General features: G+C 41.2%; 1 protein-coding gene across 1 annotated transcript; it reads left to right on the top strand.

Moving 5' to 3' along the window:
• Positions 1 to 990: 990 nt before the first annotated feature.
• On the top strand, positions 991 to 17,795 carry LOC106567661 (SH2B adapter protein 2). The gene is made up of 9 exons (XM_014137207.3): positions 991 to 1,363; positions 7,764 to 8,490; positions 8,780 to 8,881; positions 11,006 to 11,097; positions 11,348 to 11,433; positions 11,526 to 11,672; positions 11,757 to 11,953; positions 12,336 to 12,507; positions 13,916 to 17,795. Exons 2-9 carry the CDS (start codon positions 7,999 to 8,001, stop codon positions 14,236 to 14,238), a joined length of 1,611 nt encoding a protein of 536 aa, XP_013992682.2. The 5' UTR covers positions 991 to 1,363; positions 7,764 to 7,998; the 3' UTR covers positions 14,239 to 17,795.

The following is a 17,795-nucleotide window of genomic DNA, read 5'->3' as shown; positions in this document are numbered from 1 at the left end:
ACAATATTGCTCTGTGGAGAGCACAGAGTATGAGGCTGTGCTCAGCTGTGTTGAAGAGCCCAAAGCTCACAGAAGTCACTGTGACATTAAAACAGGAAGCGGTGCTGACCCAGTGAGACAGAGGAGCATCCTTCTCTGAGAGGCTAAATGACCCCCCCCCCCCCCCCCCCCCCCCCGCAACATACGACTCATGGGATGGGACGCTGTTTATCCAACAGTAAGAAGGCTCGCTTCCCTAGCCACTGTGTGTGTCTGTGAATTACTTGTGTGCGTGCGTGCGTGCGTGTGTTTAATAATACTTTTTCCCAAAGTCTCTGAGGCCATTAGAGAGCTAATAACCTAACAACTTGTGGCATTCTTTCACATGACATTCCTTTGTAATGCCAATACTCTGTTTTATCCTACTTCGATTGAGCAGTGTGAAAAGGCCTATAGACAATGTAATAGAGTTATGAGTTGAAACAGTGCCTAATGTAAGACTAGTGTAAGTGGTCTTCCTTTGCGTTTACCAAAACAAGTAAGTAGGCTCTGTCTAATAGAGGCTACATGTAGCCTAGTTTTCTCGTAATGTAAGGGGTTTCAAATACTTACATACAATCTGTAATCATTTTTGTGTATATTTTTGTGTGGAAGTACGAAGTGGGCTAAAACTCTGGTTTCGTTGAGCTATGTAGACTAGAGCCAAAACTTCATCTTGTTTCCTTTAATGGCCCAGTACAGTCAAAAACGTGATTTCCTGTGTTGTATATATATTTCCACACTATGAGGATGGAATAATATTGTGAAAATTATGATAATTCCCTTTCAGTATACGAGCTGTTTGAAAAGACCTGACATTTCTGCCTGTTTTGGTGGGATGGAGTTTTGGCCTGCCTGGTGACATCACTAGGTGGTAAATTAGTCAACAGACCAATAGGAAACAGAGTTCCAAAACTCTCTGCCAATAACAGCTAGTTTTCAGTTTCCCCCTCCCCACTCAGACCACTCCCAGACAGTCCTAGCAAAATTCTTGTTTGAGAAATTGCTCATGCTATGAAGATATTTTTGTTTCTTTTTGACCATTTTATTTTCAAACAATCACAGTAGGGTACTTAACTGTTACCCAGAAATGATTTGATATTGAGATTTTAAAAAATGACTGCATTGGACCTTTAAACAAGGCGGCTTTGATCAGACTACCCACGCTGTGCGGCGCGCGCTAGTGTCTGTTCACTTTTGATGGAAGGGGGACACGTTGAAGTAGCTATAGGCTTCCATAGAAATTATATTTTTGTGACTGATAATCCATTTCCTGACCTGTCGTAATTCGTTTAAATAGGAGGACAAAGACAGACAATGCTGCGAGTATACTGCCGATGATAAGGTAAGCGTTCATTGATAGAGTTAATTATAATTACCCATCTGAGTTAATTAACGCTATAACCTATACTGTAGGTAGTAATTACATTACCGATTAAAACGTGACTGATTTAATTTTGATTAAATATGCGTCTGTTTTGTCCTCGAGCTCGCAGTGGAAATGCAATTGATTTATGTATGGCTTTTGAAGTGCCGCTCGTATTGCGAGTGTTTCCCCCAAATGAACTCGCTCAGAAGCGTCTATTACCGCATTATGAATCCCTCAAGGGTTCAACTGTGGGACATGTAACAGAAAAAATCATATAGAGTAGGTTTTTAAAATGATATATGAAAGTAAACTGAATGTGAAACGGTGAATTTACTATGAACTCATCGGTGTTGGTCTATGCATCATCCATCCATGACGCTACATAGCCACCATCAGTCGTTGTCACACTACTTATAAAGGCTATAGGCCGATTTATAAAGTCTTCATAAGCACTACATGGTCTAAATGCTTCATGTATCATTTATAAACAGAAAACTAAAATAAAGTGTGAAAATTTGGCATAAGCATTTTCCGTAAGAATGTTTTCTGAAGCATATAGGATTTCTTAAGGGTTTATGCCTTAAAACATGGTTCGTTTTGGACTGATGTTTTAAAGTTCTGGCAGGATTCAAAACAGAATTTATGCAGAACATGATACATTCTGTTTTCTTGGCATATAAATAACACCACTTAAAATGTGTGAACAGACAACCTGTACCATAGATATCCAAGAGGTCTGGGTCTTTATGGCACAGGAGGTAGTGTGGTTGTGTTTTAACAAAGAATCATGCTCGTCATTTTTGAACATTTGAACATCTTGGCCATGTTCTGTTATAATCTCCACCCAGCACAGCCAGAAGAGGACTGGCCACCCCTCATAGCCTGGTTCCTCTCTAGGTTTCTTCCTAGGTTCTGGCCTTTCTAGGGAGATTTTCCTTGCCACCGTGCTTCTACACATGCATTGCTTGCTGTTTAGGGTTTTAGGCTGGGTTTCTGTACAGCACTTTGATATATCAGCTGATGTAAGAAGGGCTATATAAATAAATTTGATTTGAATCGCTGGTTCAACCCCCACTCCAGATATTCCACTTCAGTTGCTACATTCTGATTGACTCACTTCAATTCTATGAATGTGCAAAATTCCCCTCCTTCCCTTTGTTTTTCATAACTCTTATCTTTGGGACACAAAAATGTCAGAGTCATGATGATATGATATGAGAGACAGTTAAGCCATAACATTCCATATCTCTACTGTTATATTATGCATGAGAACTTCATCTACCAGTCAATACATGTTTGGTATGCTTTGCCATTGATGTTGGTCAAAGCCTTGTCGTCTTGATCTGAGTGAATGTTTTTGTTTCATTCAGGCCAGTGTTTGCCTAAGTTACATTCATGAATTGGATTTTGGATCTGCCTCAAAGCCACATTGGCCATGTATCTAATTGGATGCTGTTGAAAATTATATTTCTCTGTGTGTGTTTTGGTGATGCAGTTATGTTATGTTTATGATTGTTTAATTCTGTCCTCTGTGCAAAACGTGTTTTGTGTGTGTGTGAGGGAGTTTTAGTTTGCTTAGTGAAATTGCATGCGTGTGTGTTTGGTTATGCTCACTTATTTGTATGGGCATTTATGTTGTGTGTGTGTGTGTGTGTGTGTGTGTGTGTGTGTGTGTGTGTGTGTGTGTGTGTGTGTGTGTGTGTGTGTGTGTGTGTGTGTGTGTGTGTGTGTGTGTGTGTGTGTGTGTTGGCCAGCTGCTTTTCTGTGTGTGGGTGGAGGGCTGTCAGAGGTCTGAGCCACTTACAGTTACTTCCTGTCTCTGCATAACGTTGTATAAGAGAGGGGGCGCTGGTCAGGAGTGATCATGTTTCTCCTCTCAATTCACACACACACACACACACACACACACACACACACAAACTGTGCTGCAGGCATGAAAATCATCTGCTCAATAACATAAATTAATTATCTTTTTCCCAACCAGAACTGTATAGGTAATGGACTGCCATAGGAATTGCCATGAAAGAACCTAGAAAATGGCCTCTGACTCACTGTCATTAGCAGAAATGTCACTGAAAATATGACAGAAACAGCACTAGAAATGTGCAGGAAATGTAGGGGCAGAAGTCACTGATGCCAAATTGGACTCGCCCCATAGAGAATGTCCATGGTTTGTAAAGCTGAGGGGCCCATTGGATTTCTCCACACTAACTAGTGAAGTTAGAGAGGCATGTGCTCAATGTCCCTTAGGGTCCTCATATACTCTCTCAGGTTTGGCACAACGTTCATTAAATGTTGAGATGTCAGATGTGCTCTGCTGATTTTTGGGGGAGAAAATGACTCAATATTCCTTGTCAAGTTCCTCGAAAATAGAGGAAGGGGAAGTTGTATTAGATGAGCATTTCAGATCTGGGTGGATATTAAACATCTAGTTTAAAATCTAAAAGATATTTGAATATTTATTCTTGACTGTGAAGTGAAAATGTTAGTTTGAATAACAATTATATTTTTGTCCTGAGGTCCTATGAGTACAGATTCAGTAAGCTGTGTGGGTATCTGCCATCTTTACTCAGGTCAGAGAGAGAGTGTATGGAATGTGCATAATGGTATCTAGGGACCCATTGGCATCGCAGCCAATGGTTGATGGGATTCTTTAACTTTGTCTTTTGAAGCGGAAACACCACCTGGTAAGAGAATCTGCATTGGACTGTATCAGTGGACGCAGAGCGGGAATCTGAGTGATAAAAGAAAATATGCAGAAATAAGATAGAAAGCTGGTACTTTTTAAAATTCTGATAAGGTAGAAACCTAGTTACATTCTAATTTAATCTGTTGCGCATTGAGTTTTAAACTCCACAAAAAGTAATCAAACCATACCAGAGAGTAATGTGGTTGGGATTCACATCAATTGACATTTTTCCCTACGCATGTAGCTGCTTTCCTTGGTCCCAATTCCAATTAACCAGCCATAAATTTGAAGATTGTTGCTCATATAGTGAGGACCTGGCAGTTAACCTTCTCACGTTAAGCTTCTCAGACTATCCTTCTGTTAGTAATGGTTTTAAATGCCATATCTGGCTAGTCACTCACCCTCACTCATCAAATCAAATTTTATTTGTCACATGCGCCGAATACAAGTGTAGACCTTACCGTGAAATGCTTACTTACAAGCCCTTAACCAACAGTGCCGTTTAAGAAGAGTTAAGAAAGTATTTACCAAATAAAATAAAGTAAAAAGTTACACAATAACGTAACAAACAACGCAAAAGAACAAAAAAAAAAATAACGATCCCCATTGGCACTGTATAAATTGACTTAAAAATGCATCCCTCCTGAATCCTTCCATGACAATGTAGCTTGTTCTGTTCCAAACCAAGTGGCGAGGCGGCAGTTGGGCTGAAACACAGACTCCTGATTGGCTTTAAGGGACCACAGGTAGATGAAAGCATTGGGTGGTCCTTGCTTTCACTTATTCAATCACATCCCACTGGGCACATCACCTCATTTCAATGTGGACAATTGGGTAATATTAAGTTTTGACATTGATCAATGAGATTTACAAACTATATTCATTCACCTACTCAAAAAGACAGTCAAAAGTTAGTTGAATTTCCAACTATCTAAGCACAAGATACATCTCCTTCAAATGTTGATATTTGGTTGCATTGACAACCAAACACAATTCAATATCACTTTTGAAAAACAAAAATACAATGTGAACTGTTAGATACTACTGCCCTGTTAGAGCTAGAAGCACAAGCATTTCGCTACACCCGCAATAACATCTGCTAAATGTATGTATGTGACCAATAACATCTGCTAAATGTATGTATGTGACCAATAACATCTGCTAAATGTATGTATGTGACCAATAACATCTGCTAAATGTATGTATGTGACCAATAACATCTGCTAAATGTATGTATGTGACCAATAACATTTGATTTGATAAATAGCCTATTCACTTGTCAACAAGGTAACACATTTTATGTTGGATTCACGTCTCCACCTCAAACAAAAATAAAAGTTAAGGAATGGAACTAAGCCATTAAGTCAATAAGTATCATTACATTTTGAATCAACCAGAGCTTGAAACCCTAGGCGTATTGTATTGTCTATTTTTAGTTGAATTCTTGGTTGAATTTGAACAATAGCTGTTGATGACTTTCCAAATGCTATATAGGCCTAAATAGCATCATTGATGATATGAGTGATAAAGTATGGTCACATTTAATTTGCACTATTAAGCCTACCCTTTTGGAAAGACTTTGATAGCAACAGTGAATCTATTTCGTTTTTTAAGTGGAGATCTCTGTCTCAACAATCATTCTCACGATAGCACATTGGTAATAGTCTGTGACAACTATCATAGCTAAGCAAGGCTTGCTTAAAACTCTGGATGGGAAATCAGAGTCGTTATAGGTAGATCAATTCTCCTGTAGGAGGTGCTGCCCAGCCTATTGTTTTTATTCAGATAGTGGATATAACATTGAAGATCTGACGTTATTTTAGAAATTGACATTTGGTTACCATGATGCCATCATCGTGTGGTAGAAATGTCACCCTCAAAATTAACAGTTTACGTTGATGACTTTTTTTCAAATCCAATGTATTTTCCATGTAGATTCCACGCCACAATACATTGACAAATTACGTTGAAACAACGTTGATTCAACCAGTTTGTGCCCAGTGGGATACTTGTACTTGAACAGGGCCTTGAGTGAATGAGGACACATTTGATGAGCATCTCAAGCAATGAGACGATGCATTTTGTTATAACATTTTGCAATTTGATAATATTCCACTTCACTGTGTTATCTTCCAATGATGGATCTTTGATCAGGTGACTATATAATGTTTTTTTTCCCCCCAGACAATTTACATTTCCTGGAAGGCGACACTGTATTCATACATTATTCAGACATAGGAACCAGCATAGAAGTAGTGATCAAACCTAACTCATACCTCAGTCTCATAATGATGGATGTTCACTGTGACAATATCACACACACACACACACACACACACACAGAGAGTTGGGGGAATGAACCCAAACAAAAACTGTACGAAATGTAAGAACATCAACATGGGTGATATGGAGGATGGTCTATTTATTCATCCATAATAATTACATAAAATATGTTTGACTGCAGCTCTATCTATTATTGAAAATCATCCCTTATCCTTGAATAACAGGAGAATCTCCAGACTCATCATAATGTACTGAGTTTGCGACCACACATATCCAGTGAATTACTGTATCTCTGCCAGAATGACAATAAAACTGCTAACACAGACAAATTTGTTGGGTTGTAGTTTCTTCCTGCCCATGGTGACAGGGCCCCTCACTAGCGTTTGTCACCATTTTTTTTTAAAGACCATCTCGTCGTGACAGGCACAGCCATTAGAAGATAATTAGGCTGAAATCTCCCTTCGCTCGTCATAAAAGTCCAATCAGTAGAGACGTTGATTCAATGCGAGGCGGCCAGCTGCCCAGGCCTGATCGTCTAGCCCATCTAGCCCCGGCCCTGAGACCATTAATTGGACCTCTTTAATATTTATGGATCATCTTTAAGATAAGGAGATATGTATTTCTCTCCTGCTGAGCCCTTATTTCAAAGGATGGCTGTTCAGTGCTAGGTGATAACCCCCTGCCCTTGTGCCTGAGAGAAATCTTGTCACATTTTGGCAGCTTATCTGCTAGGCTGCAGACGAGAGCACAGCATGTGTACAATTACAGACTTGGACCTCCTTCATCGAAGACAATGTGAAATAGCAAATAGGTCATTTTCTTTCTCGAAAAAGTCAGCAAATGTTAGTATAACGTCAGCGTTAAGGAGTAGTCTTACTCTGGCCTCCCTCCTACTTGGGCCTCCTATCCTTTTTTCCAATCTCTTTTTTCTCTCTGTTCAAAGCTTCATTAAACTTTGAAGCTGCATATTTCCCTTCCCGGCCCCCACTGCCAAAGGGCAGTGGTGCATGTGTCTAAATGGGCAGGAGGAACCAGATAAGGTGTACTTGCAGTTTGCTTCTCCCAAAAAAAGCATCATTTTATATTTAGCAAAAAACCTATAATTTGAAAGTGATATTCAAACCAGGGCTTGTATCGGACCGGTACACAGTCTTGTATTGATTGTAGTCAGTCGTTGTTAGGGTATTGATGAGGATCATGTTACAGTCTCCCACATGAGACCGGGAGTGTCACATGTTTTTGTTTGAGATTAGGATTTTAGGATAGGCCGTCATATCAGGTAGGAGGGGATGTAAAATGGAGGTGTCTCTATAACAGCACACCAGAGTATCCACTATGAAATATTGAGGCTATCCTAAAATACAACTCAGCTCCCTCATCTCTTCTGACCTTCTCTATCCACAGATCTCACCAGCCGAATGCCCTGAGGAGGACTTAGAGCAGGATTGAGTGAGGAGGAACTCTCTCAGTTCTGTACTCAGGATTATTGGGTGTGGTTTAGGGCAGAGCTGACTTAGCCAATCAAACCTGAGGAAGTTGCCCTGACAGCCTGCTGTCCTAAGGGGGTGACTGTTAGGCCTGCTTGCACCTACAGTATTCCTCTGATCCACTGGGTCCTCCAGCCGCTCCCTGGTCTCTGATGGAGGGCAGCCCAGAGAAGCAGAAGCCCAGCCCGCGACACCGGCCCAAACCCAGGGGCCCCTCCACACTGACTCTGGGCCAGTCCCGCAGCACAGAGGACCTATCTGAGGGCCTCCCCGGGGCCAACTTCAGGAAGGGCTTCTCCCTACGTAACGTCAGCCTGTGTGTGGTGGACGGGGTCCGGGACATGCTCCAGAGGAGCCGAGGAGCCTCTCCAGAACCCCGCTGCAAGCTCAACGGGGATACGGGAGGGTGTTGGAGTCCCCGCCTGCTGCGTATGCCCCGGGGATCCCGCTGTGCTGCCCTGAGGCCCCTGCCAGCTGAAGTGCAGAGGGAAGGAGCCCTGCGTTACATGGTGGCAGACGACTCACACAGCATGGGCAGCAATGCTCAGTGGCAGAAGTGTCGTCTGCTGCTGAGGAGGATGAGAGAAGGAGGGGTCACTGAAGGGGAGGGGGGCTTCCTGCTGGAGTTCTATGTGCCGCCCAAGGTAGGTTCCCTGGTCCGCGCAGAAGTTGACTAGAGCTTTGATTGATTATCTCAAACTGTGAGAAAGGCACAAAGCAGAACCAATCAGTAAAAAAGCACATCCTCTTCATTATCAACGTATCGTTCCAACATCGTCAACATAGCCTTTCCAGACTCTGAAGTCAGGAGGACTTCGAGTTAGGTGTCAGCCACTAGTGAACTATATGAATTTTGGTCAAACTACCAGTGAAAAATAGATTTCTATCAGTGATGCATTGCTAACTTTAACTTGTCTTTTCTCTCTGACCCAGTCGTCCAAGCCCAAATTGAGTGTTCCTCTGACAGCCGTCATGGAGGTGCGGACCACCATGCCCCTGGAGATGCCAGACAGGGACAACACCTTTGTCCTCAAGGTCAGCTTTACTTGTAATGTCAGTACATTTTTATCACAAGTGTACAGTTGAAGTCGGAAGTTTACATACACTTAGGTTAGAGTCATTAAAACTTGTTTTTCAACCACTCCACAAATGTCTTGTTAACAAACTATAGTTTTGGCAAGTCTGTTAGGACATCTACTTTTTGCATGACACAAAGTAATTTTTCCAGCAATTGTTTACAGACAGATTATTTAATTTATAATTTACTGTATCACAATTCCAGTGGGTCAGAAGTTTACATACACTAAGTTGACTGTGCCTTTAAACAGCTTGGAAAATTCCAGAAAATGATGTCATGGCTTTATAGAAGCTTCTGATACCCTAATTGACATTATTTTAGTCAATTGGAGGTGTACCTGTGGATGTATTTCAAGGTCTACCTTCAAACTCAGTGCCTCTATGCTTGGCATCATGGGAAAATCAAAAGAAATCAGCCAAGACCTCAGAAAAAAATTGGGGATCTCCACAAGTCTGGTTCATCCTTGGGAGCAATTTCCAAACGCCTGAAGGTACCACGTTCATCTGTACAAACAATAGTACGCAAGTATAAACACCATGGGACCACGCAGCCATCATACCGCTCAGGAAGGAGACATGCTCTGTCTCCTAGAGATGAACGTACTTTGGTATGAAAAGAAGAAGCCACTCCAAAACCGCCATAAAAAAGCAAGACCACAGTTTGCAACTGCACATGGGGACAAAGATTGTACTTTTTGGAGAAATGTCCTCTGGTCCGATGAAACAAAAATAGAACTGTTTGGCCATAATGACCATCGTTGTGTTTGGAGGAAAAAGGGGGAGGCTTGCATACCGAAGAACACCATCCCAACCGTGAAGCACAGGGTTGGAGGCATCATGTTGTGGGGGTGCTTTGCTGCAGGGGGGACTAGTGCACTTCACAAAATAGATGGAATCATGAGGGAGGACAATGATGTGGATATATTGAAGCAACATCTCAAGACATCAGTCAGGAAGTTAAAGCTTGGTCGCAAATGGGTCTTCCTGATGGACAATGACCCCAAGCATACTTCCAAAATTGTGGCAAATTGGCATAAGGACAACAAAGTCAAGGTATTGGAGTGGGCATCACAAAGCCCTGACCTCAATCCTATAGAACATTTGTGGGCAGAACTGAAAAAGCGTGTAAGAGCAAGGAGGCCTACAAACCTGACTCCGTTACACCAGCTCTGTCAGGAGGAATGGGCCAAAATTCACCCAACTTATTGTGGGAAGCTTGTGGGAGGCTACCTGAAACATTTGACCCAAGTTAAACAATTTAAAGGCAATGCTACAAAATACTAATTGAGTGTATGTAAACTTCTGACCCACTGGGAATGTGAATAAATAAATAAAAGCTGAAATAAATCATTCTCTCTACTATTATTCTGACATTTCACATTCTTAAAATAAAGTGGTGATCCTAACTGAACTAAAACAGGGAATTTTTACTGGGATTAAATGTCAGGAATTGTGAAAAACGGAGTTTAAATGTATTTGGCTAAGGTGTATGTAAACTTCTGACTTCAACTGTATGTAGGCGTTATGACATAACAGTCAGGGTTACCAAATGCTCTGTATGATGCAGATTTGCATAATGAACCAAACTGTGAATGACAGGCTGAGTACAGTGTCTATGTAGTTAATATAGTCCCTCACTCTGTATACACTTGTCAAACACGTCTTTTGTAGTAATCAATGTCAATGCTTTGTGCAGAGTGAGTGATAAATATACAGAGGTGCAGTTGACAGAGAGACAAATAGTCAGCTGAGGTAAACCACAGACCATATTGTTCAGCTAAGCTCTTGTCAGTAGGCCAAAACAGGTTTCTAATATGGTACCATCAAGATATGTTCTGCTACATTCACTCAGTTATAGGTTGGCCTATATATAGTATATATTGAAATGATCTTATATTCGTCAGTAACCTTCAGCCCTGTAAGAACTACGTTTGATAGATACATTTGTGGTGTATTATAGAACTTAACCATCTATATCATTTGGTTTCTTTATACTCCTATCCAATACTCTCATATCTACACAAGTGTCTAGTTGATTTGGAATGTGCTAATATTGTGCCTAATCCGATGCTTGTGTTGCAGGTGGAGAATGGAGGAGAATACATCCTGGAGACGTTAGACTCCCTTCAGAAACACTCCTGGGTGGCTGACATTCAGGACTGCATAGACCCGGGGTAAAGAAAAATACCATTACACTCGCTTCTCTGTGATCTAGGGGTGAATCTTCCTTCCCTTCTCTCTGTTCCTGCACTGATGTGAAAGCAAAATCCCGGTGGGCAACCACAATATTGCTTTCATCTACCCTGTCTTTTCAGATTGACAGAAGACTATTGAGGTGTACCCCATATAGATGATTTTATGCAGTAACAATCAAACCCGTTCCTTCTCATCCCGTTTTAATGTGTTTATGTCTTCTCTGTGCAGGGACAGTGGAGATGACATTGAGCTGACGTCTTGTCCTCATGGCCAGTTCCCCTCGGTGTCCACCTGTAACTGTGAGCTCACGGCTAGTGAGTATTTATTCACTTTAATTGGTAATGGTAACTCAGCATCTGACTGTATAGGGTAACTTTCTCTCCATGCTCTCTCTATGTCCACCCAGACATACCCAAGACCCCTCAGCACCGTGCTGGTCCCTGTGGCCCCTCAGGGCCCCGCTTTCGGACCCTGTTGGCCTCCCCTTTGCACCCCACCCATGTCCCCCTAGAACGCTTCCTCCAGTCACTGGAGTCCAACAGGCCTGGAGCAGGTAATGGCCAGCTCTCTATGTGGAAAGGCTGCTTTTTGCTACGACAATATTGTGATAAAAGGTTATTATGCTTCTCACCCGTAGGTGAAGGAACACCCCGCTCTGAGATGGACACCTCTCTGACCTGCTACCCATGGTTCCACGGTACACTGTCTCGAGTGAGTGCTGCTCAGCTGGTGTTGGTGGGCGGAGCCCGGAGCCATGGGCTCTTTGTGATTCGCCAGAGCGAGACGCGCCTGGGAGAATACGTCCTCACCTTCAACTTCCAGGGCAAAGCCAAGGTACACTCAGACGCAACCTGGTTCCAAACTAGTCTCTTTATCTGGCTGGCTGCCCATTCACTCAGGGTTCCCCTTTGCGTCACAAGGGCAAAATCAGTCTGTATTTGTCATTGCCCTGCACATGTAAACCACATGCTTCCTCTGCTGAGTATTGGCCATATGGCCTTGATTCATTAAAACAATTATTCACCCAAAGATTCCCTTGTATTCCCCTGCTAGTTCACCCAAATGTATCTAATCTTATGGACACATGAAAGTAGTCTAGCAACGACCCAAGATGTGTGTGTTTACTAAGCTACAGCTTAGCATTAGCATTGTTGAACGCAAACCAATGGTAATGGTAGAAATACCTAACAGCATGCCTCTACCTCCCTGTGAACAGCACCTGCGTCTGTCTGTGGACTCTCAGGGCCAGTGCCATGTGCACCACCTGTGGTTCCAGAGCGTGGGGGACATGCTGCAGCACTTCCACTGCCACCCCATTCCGTTGGAGTCCCGCGGGGCTGCAGATGTCACACTGCGATGCTACGTCCAGACACAGCGCAGCCGCCCAGGTAACACGTGGGCTAATGCTGTCTTACTGTTTGAGATATGTAAAATGTAGGCTATTATGATTATAATAATGTCCAACATGTCTAGTGCCCAAAAACAATCCCTGCATTCCTTGGTTCCTGACCCATATCTAACCTCTCATCTTAAATGTGTTCAGTCAAGCATTTACATTATCGAAGCTAAAAAAAGGGTTACCTAGCCGAACAGTGGTTTTCAAAGAAAAAGTTGTTTCAAGCTGACAAAGGAGTCTTTTAGGAAAGATCCACTGGACCAGGCAAGCATAAGGAATTGAGGATCACTCTTTCAGGCTGATGTCTTTTTGATGATTCGCCACAAGGGAAGGGAGAGGCGAAAGAGACAAAGGGCACTTTTAGTTAATCCCCTTTTCTCTGTTCCTCCCTCTGTAGGATTACCTTCTTTACTCAGTGCTGCTCTCTCTTCCCCGTACCTGCTCCAATTGTGGCCAATCCTCTCACTGTGGCCAGTACTCAATTGTCATACTTGAGTAAAAGTAATTATACCTTAATAGAAAATGACTCAAGTAAAAGTGAAAGTCACCCAGTAAAATACTACCTCTGTAAAAGTCAAAGTATTTGTTTCAAATATACTTAAGTATCAAAAGTAAATGCTAAAATGTACATGAGTATCAAAAGTAAAAGTATAAACCATTTCAAATTCCTTATAACCAGACGGCACAATTTTCTTTCTTTTTTTATTGACGGATAGCCAGGGGCACACTCCAACACTCAGACATAATTTACAAACGAAGCATTTGTGTTTAGTGAGTCCGCCAGATCAGAGGCAGTAGGGATGATCAAGTGTGTGAATTGGGTGTCAGGGAACAAGTACTTTTGGGTGTCAGGGGAAATGAATGGAGTAAAAAATACATTATTTTCTTTAGGAATGTAGTGGAGTAAAAGTAAATGTGGTCAAAACTATAAATAGTAAAGTTCAGATAACCCAAAAAACAACTTCAGTAAAAATACTTTAAAGTACTACTTAAGTACTTTACACCACTGGTAACCCCTCTTAGTGCCAGCCTTTCTGAATTAATTTGGTCTTTCCTGTTTTGATTTCTACTGAAATATCCTCCTTCACAAATCCTTCCCTATGGATCACTAAAACCAGTCCTCTTGATTTGTTTTTATCTTAAGATGTTATTTTGTACTATTACCCCCTGAATATAGAACATCATATTATTGTAACTGCAATTTCTGACTTGATGCTGCTGTGCTTCAAGCTAGATCTATGGTAGCCTGATCCACCATCCTGACCACTTGCATTTTATTTTAGTTTCACAACAGAATGTAAGCTTGCGAGATCAGGATTGTCGAACAAGGTTAGATCTATGGTGCATTTGTCTGTGTGTTTCAAACATGTCTCGTGTATCCGTTGGGTTCCTCTTTACAGAGCTCTGTATGTCTCGGATGTCCACCCCTACCAGAGAGCCTGGCTGTCGGAACGGCCTCCACCAATCGGCACAATTCTTTCCCGGAGTCTTGCAGCCAGTTGGTGGATCCGTGGACTCTCCTCTCCCCCCCAGTTCCCCTGCTCTATCCCGCATCCTGCCTCCCTTCCCCAGACTAGAGGATGGGGGTGGTGGTGGCTTACTGAGTCGCAGTGGCAGCATAGAGCATCTTCTACCGCCCTCTGGTGGCTCAGCTGATGAACAGCAGGAGACTGAGGGAGCACAAAGAACAAGAGCAGTGGAGAACCAGTACTCTCTCTACTGAGGAACCTTGACGTCATCTATGACTCTGACAGCATCAGGATCAGATATCTGTTTTGTCAAATGGATTTTGCAGGTGGTGGAACAGGTTTGGAGAGCCTTTACGCACAAAATATATTGATGAATAAAAACAATACAGTGGTTTGAGTCATCCTGAAAGTTGTCATATTCAAGTTTAGTCCCCGAAATATTGGATGGTGGAAAAAAAAGTGTACAACAGGGGTTGAACAAGTCCTATAAATCTACCCTAATCATGGAACTGTATGACAACAGTCCAGTCGTAGTGAACTGTGCGCCAGGCTCCAGGTTTAACCTGCTACGTGTGGTCTGAGTCCCATAATGATTGAAATAGGCTACATGTCCAAAATTATTCCACAACGTTAGCCTAATATGACCCACTAATGCTAGCGACCCTCAGGAAACACACGGACGTGATAGAGTAAAGAAAGGTAAACAGAATGGAATGATGCCAAATGTAAGCTACAAATTCACAGAATGTATGTGGGTATTACTGACGGTGGCTCATGATAGAGGCTAATATTTAACATGATGCACATTGTAAAAGAAAATGGAGAAAAGCCCAGGTGTAAGCTGTAATTAAAACATTCTAAAGCGCATACATCAACTCAGCAGGTTCAGCCCTACAGAAGCTTGGGTCTCCAAATTTCATCCATACAATTTATGAGGGCACAATTAAAATGTTGATTAATGGCACAGCTATTTATAGCCTATTTCACTGTGGAAAAGAGGCTGTAAATCATGTCATGTTGTTGTGATTTTCAGTTTGCTTCCATATGGCTGGTTTCACATTCGTCTCCAGGGATCATAAGGAAAAATCATCTAAAGCAATTGCTGTGTATTTACAATCCCCTTCTCCAAACGTATTACTCATTTACCTAGCTCTTATCAATAGTTCTTATCAAGTTATACATTACAGTGAATGGAGAAAGCTGTTATTTCTATCGGGAAATATTGTTATTTCTAATCGCTCAACCTTATTCATGGTTTCCTCGCCACACAATTTCTTAGACCTCCCCCTCGAATGAATAGCATGCTATTCTCATGCTTAAGTTCAAGGTAAGAACACATAGAGCTAAAAGTGCATAAAAAGGAAGTAAGGTTCCATTTACGCATGTTTAACTCTGGTCAGAATCGGGTAGGAATGGATGGGGACGTGCAGTGAACTTGAGATAACGACTTGTGGTAGTTGTCAATGTCATGGAATCTCAGAGCTAACACATGACAAGGAAGAAGAGGATGATACACCCCAGTGGATGGAACTGTTATATTCAACCTCCTCTTCATCCCTCCCAGATCTCAGTCATCCCCTTTGATCAAAAGACTGTGGCCCCATGTCTGTACCATAATAAATTGATTCTCTAGTGAGTTTCATAAATCCCTTGGCCCCATGGAGTATTAACATTAGTCAACAGGGAGCAATATTCATTTGTAATAAAAACATTCTTACAGAAATGCCACTGTGCTTGCTACTATGACATGTTGGTGTACCTACCTGAATAAAATTGTATCAAATGCAAAAGAAATGTAAAGGCCCAGTGCAGTCAAAAATTTGATTTTCCTGTGTTGTATATACAGTGCATTCGGAAAGTAGTCAGACTCCTTGACTTTTTCCACATTTTGCTACGTTACTGCCTTATTCTAAAATTGATTACATTTTTTTTTTTTTTTACTCCAGTCACCCAAGTTATAGACTGCTCTCTCTACTTCCGCACGGCAAGCAGTACCGGAGCGCCGAGTTTAGATCCAAAATAACACCTAGTTTTCAGGTTACATACCCCTCCCATCAGGCTTGTCCAATTAGGCCTCTCACTCAGACGACTCCGACAGTCCTAGCAAAATTCTTGCTTGAAAAATTGCTCTTACCTAAGAAGCTATTTTTGTTTCTTTTTGAACATTTTAATTGAAAACAATCAATCATAGTACGGTACTTGAATTTTGACCCAGAAATTATCCAATTGGAGACAGATTTATGTGAATAGTTTAAAATCCACATAAAAACAATATGCACATTTTCCCACCAGAGAGGTGTTAACATCAAATTGACTTGTTGCAGATAAAAGCCTGTGCGTGATGACGTAGTGCACATAAAAATACATTTTGTGGTTAAATTCTCATGTACCAAAAAAAAGGGTTTCAATCGCATTTTCAACTCTACTGATGATTTTCTCACAAAGAAAATAGCGTTATATAGCAAGTGTGCCCACTCTGGTATTGGCAAGTGCACTAGAGTGTACGTATAACTTACATAAGATTATATGGACAAAAGAGCGATAAATATATAAAAAAATATTACAGCAGCCAAGCATCGATTATCATGTCACCAGAATAAGACCCTAGATATTTATTGGAAAAGAGCATCAAACTCATCACCTTACACTTTCAACACCCTGTGAAGTTCATCATAATTTATTTCATCTGTAGTTTAATAAACTGCATGCTTTCCCGATGAGTCGTAGTGGTAGGACCACACAATATGTCATCGCGTGACTCCAAGTTTACTTCGGTATGATGGTTATTATGTCAATATTTGTGCAAAAAAGCATTTCCAATGACATTTCTCGCATAATTCATTTTACGACACAAAAAGATCTCACCTTGTTTAGTGTATTTTGTTTTGCCGACATTTGGAAATTTTACTGAAAAAAATGTTTGTTTCCATCAGGCCTTTCATTAAAAAAAATGATCTGACATGTACTTTACGCGCATAAAAGTTTGGAAACCTGGTTATTGAGATAAAATGGCTGCATATGACCTTTAAATACATTTTGTCCCCTCTAATTCAATTAAGATTCTGTAGGAGACATCTGGTGGTAAAAATATTTGACTACACTACACTAACCAAACACTTATTATTATTCCCCATATTTTAAAGTTCTGTCTTTTAAAATGTATACTTACAAGAACATCAATGCATTGCCGTTGGGATAATTCTAACTCTACTGCCTCTGTAAATTTGCTAACTATAATATTTTTTATATATACATTAAAGCGACCTCAAAAGTAGTGTAGATTAGTTCATCAAACATGAATAGGACTACATTTTGAAGTCTGAAAATGTCTGACTCACATTGGTCACGTGCATCTCTATTAGACTGAATTGTAGGGCCGGGACGATACCAGTATCGCGATATTCGTTATTATCGTGGCAAGAAAACAAAACACGAAGCAGATTTCTTCTTTAGGAAAACAGTCCTAATGTTCAAAACAAACATCATTATGTTGTCATCCAGAGTCACATGTATTTATTTCCCAAGCTTATAGCACACCAAATTTTACATACAGCAGGTTTTTTCAAAAAAGAAGGTTCTGCTTCATGTTTAAATTTTTGCCATATTGCAATACTCGTATCATCCCGGCCTTACTGAATTGATGCATCTGCAGGAGAGTAAATAAACACAAATTATTCGGGACTGTGTAGTACCCATTTTTGTACGGTTCTACAACAATGGAAAGTCCTGTGCTGCTGTAACCCTTATGATTAACCCTCTTTGTATTCAGTATTGTATCAACACTGACACATGCTAATAAAGACCCAAGTGA

The sequence above is a fragment of the Salmo salar genome, chromosome 13 (assembly GCF_965601325.2).
Source record: "Salmo salar chromosome 13, fSalSal1, whole genome shotgun sequence".
NCBI classification, from domain to species: Eukaryota; Metazoa; Chordata; class Actinopteri; order Salmoniformes; family Salmonidae; genus Salmo; species Salmo salar.
The sequence above is the reverse complement of the archived record's forward strand: the minus strand, read 5'-3'. Positions and strand labels throughout refer to the sequence as shown.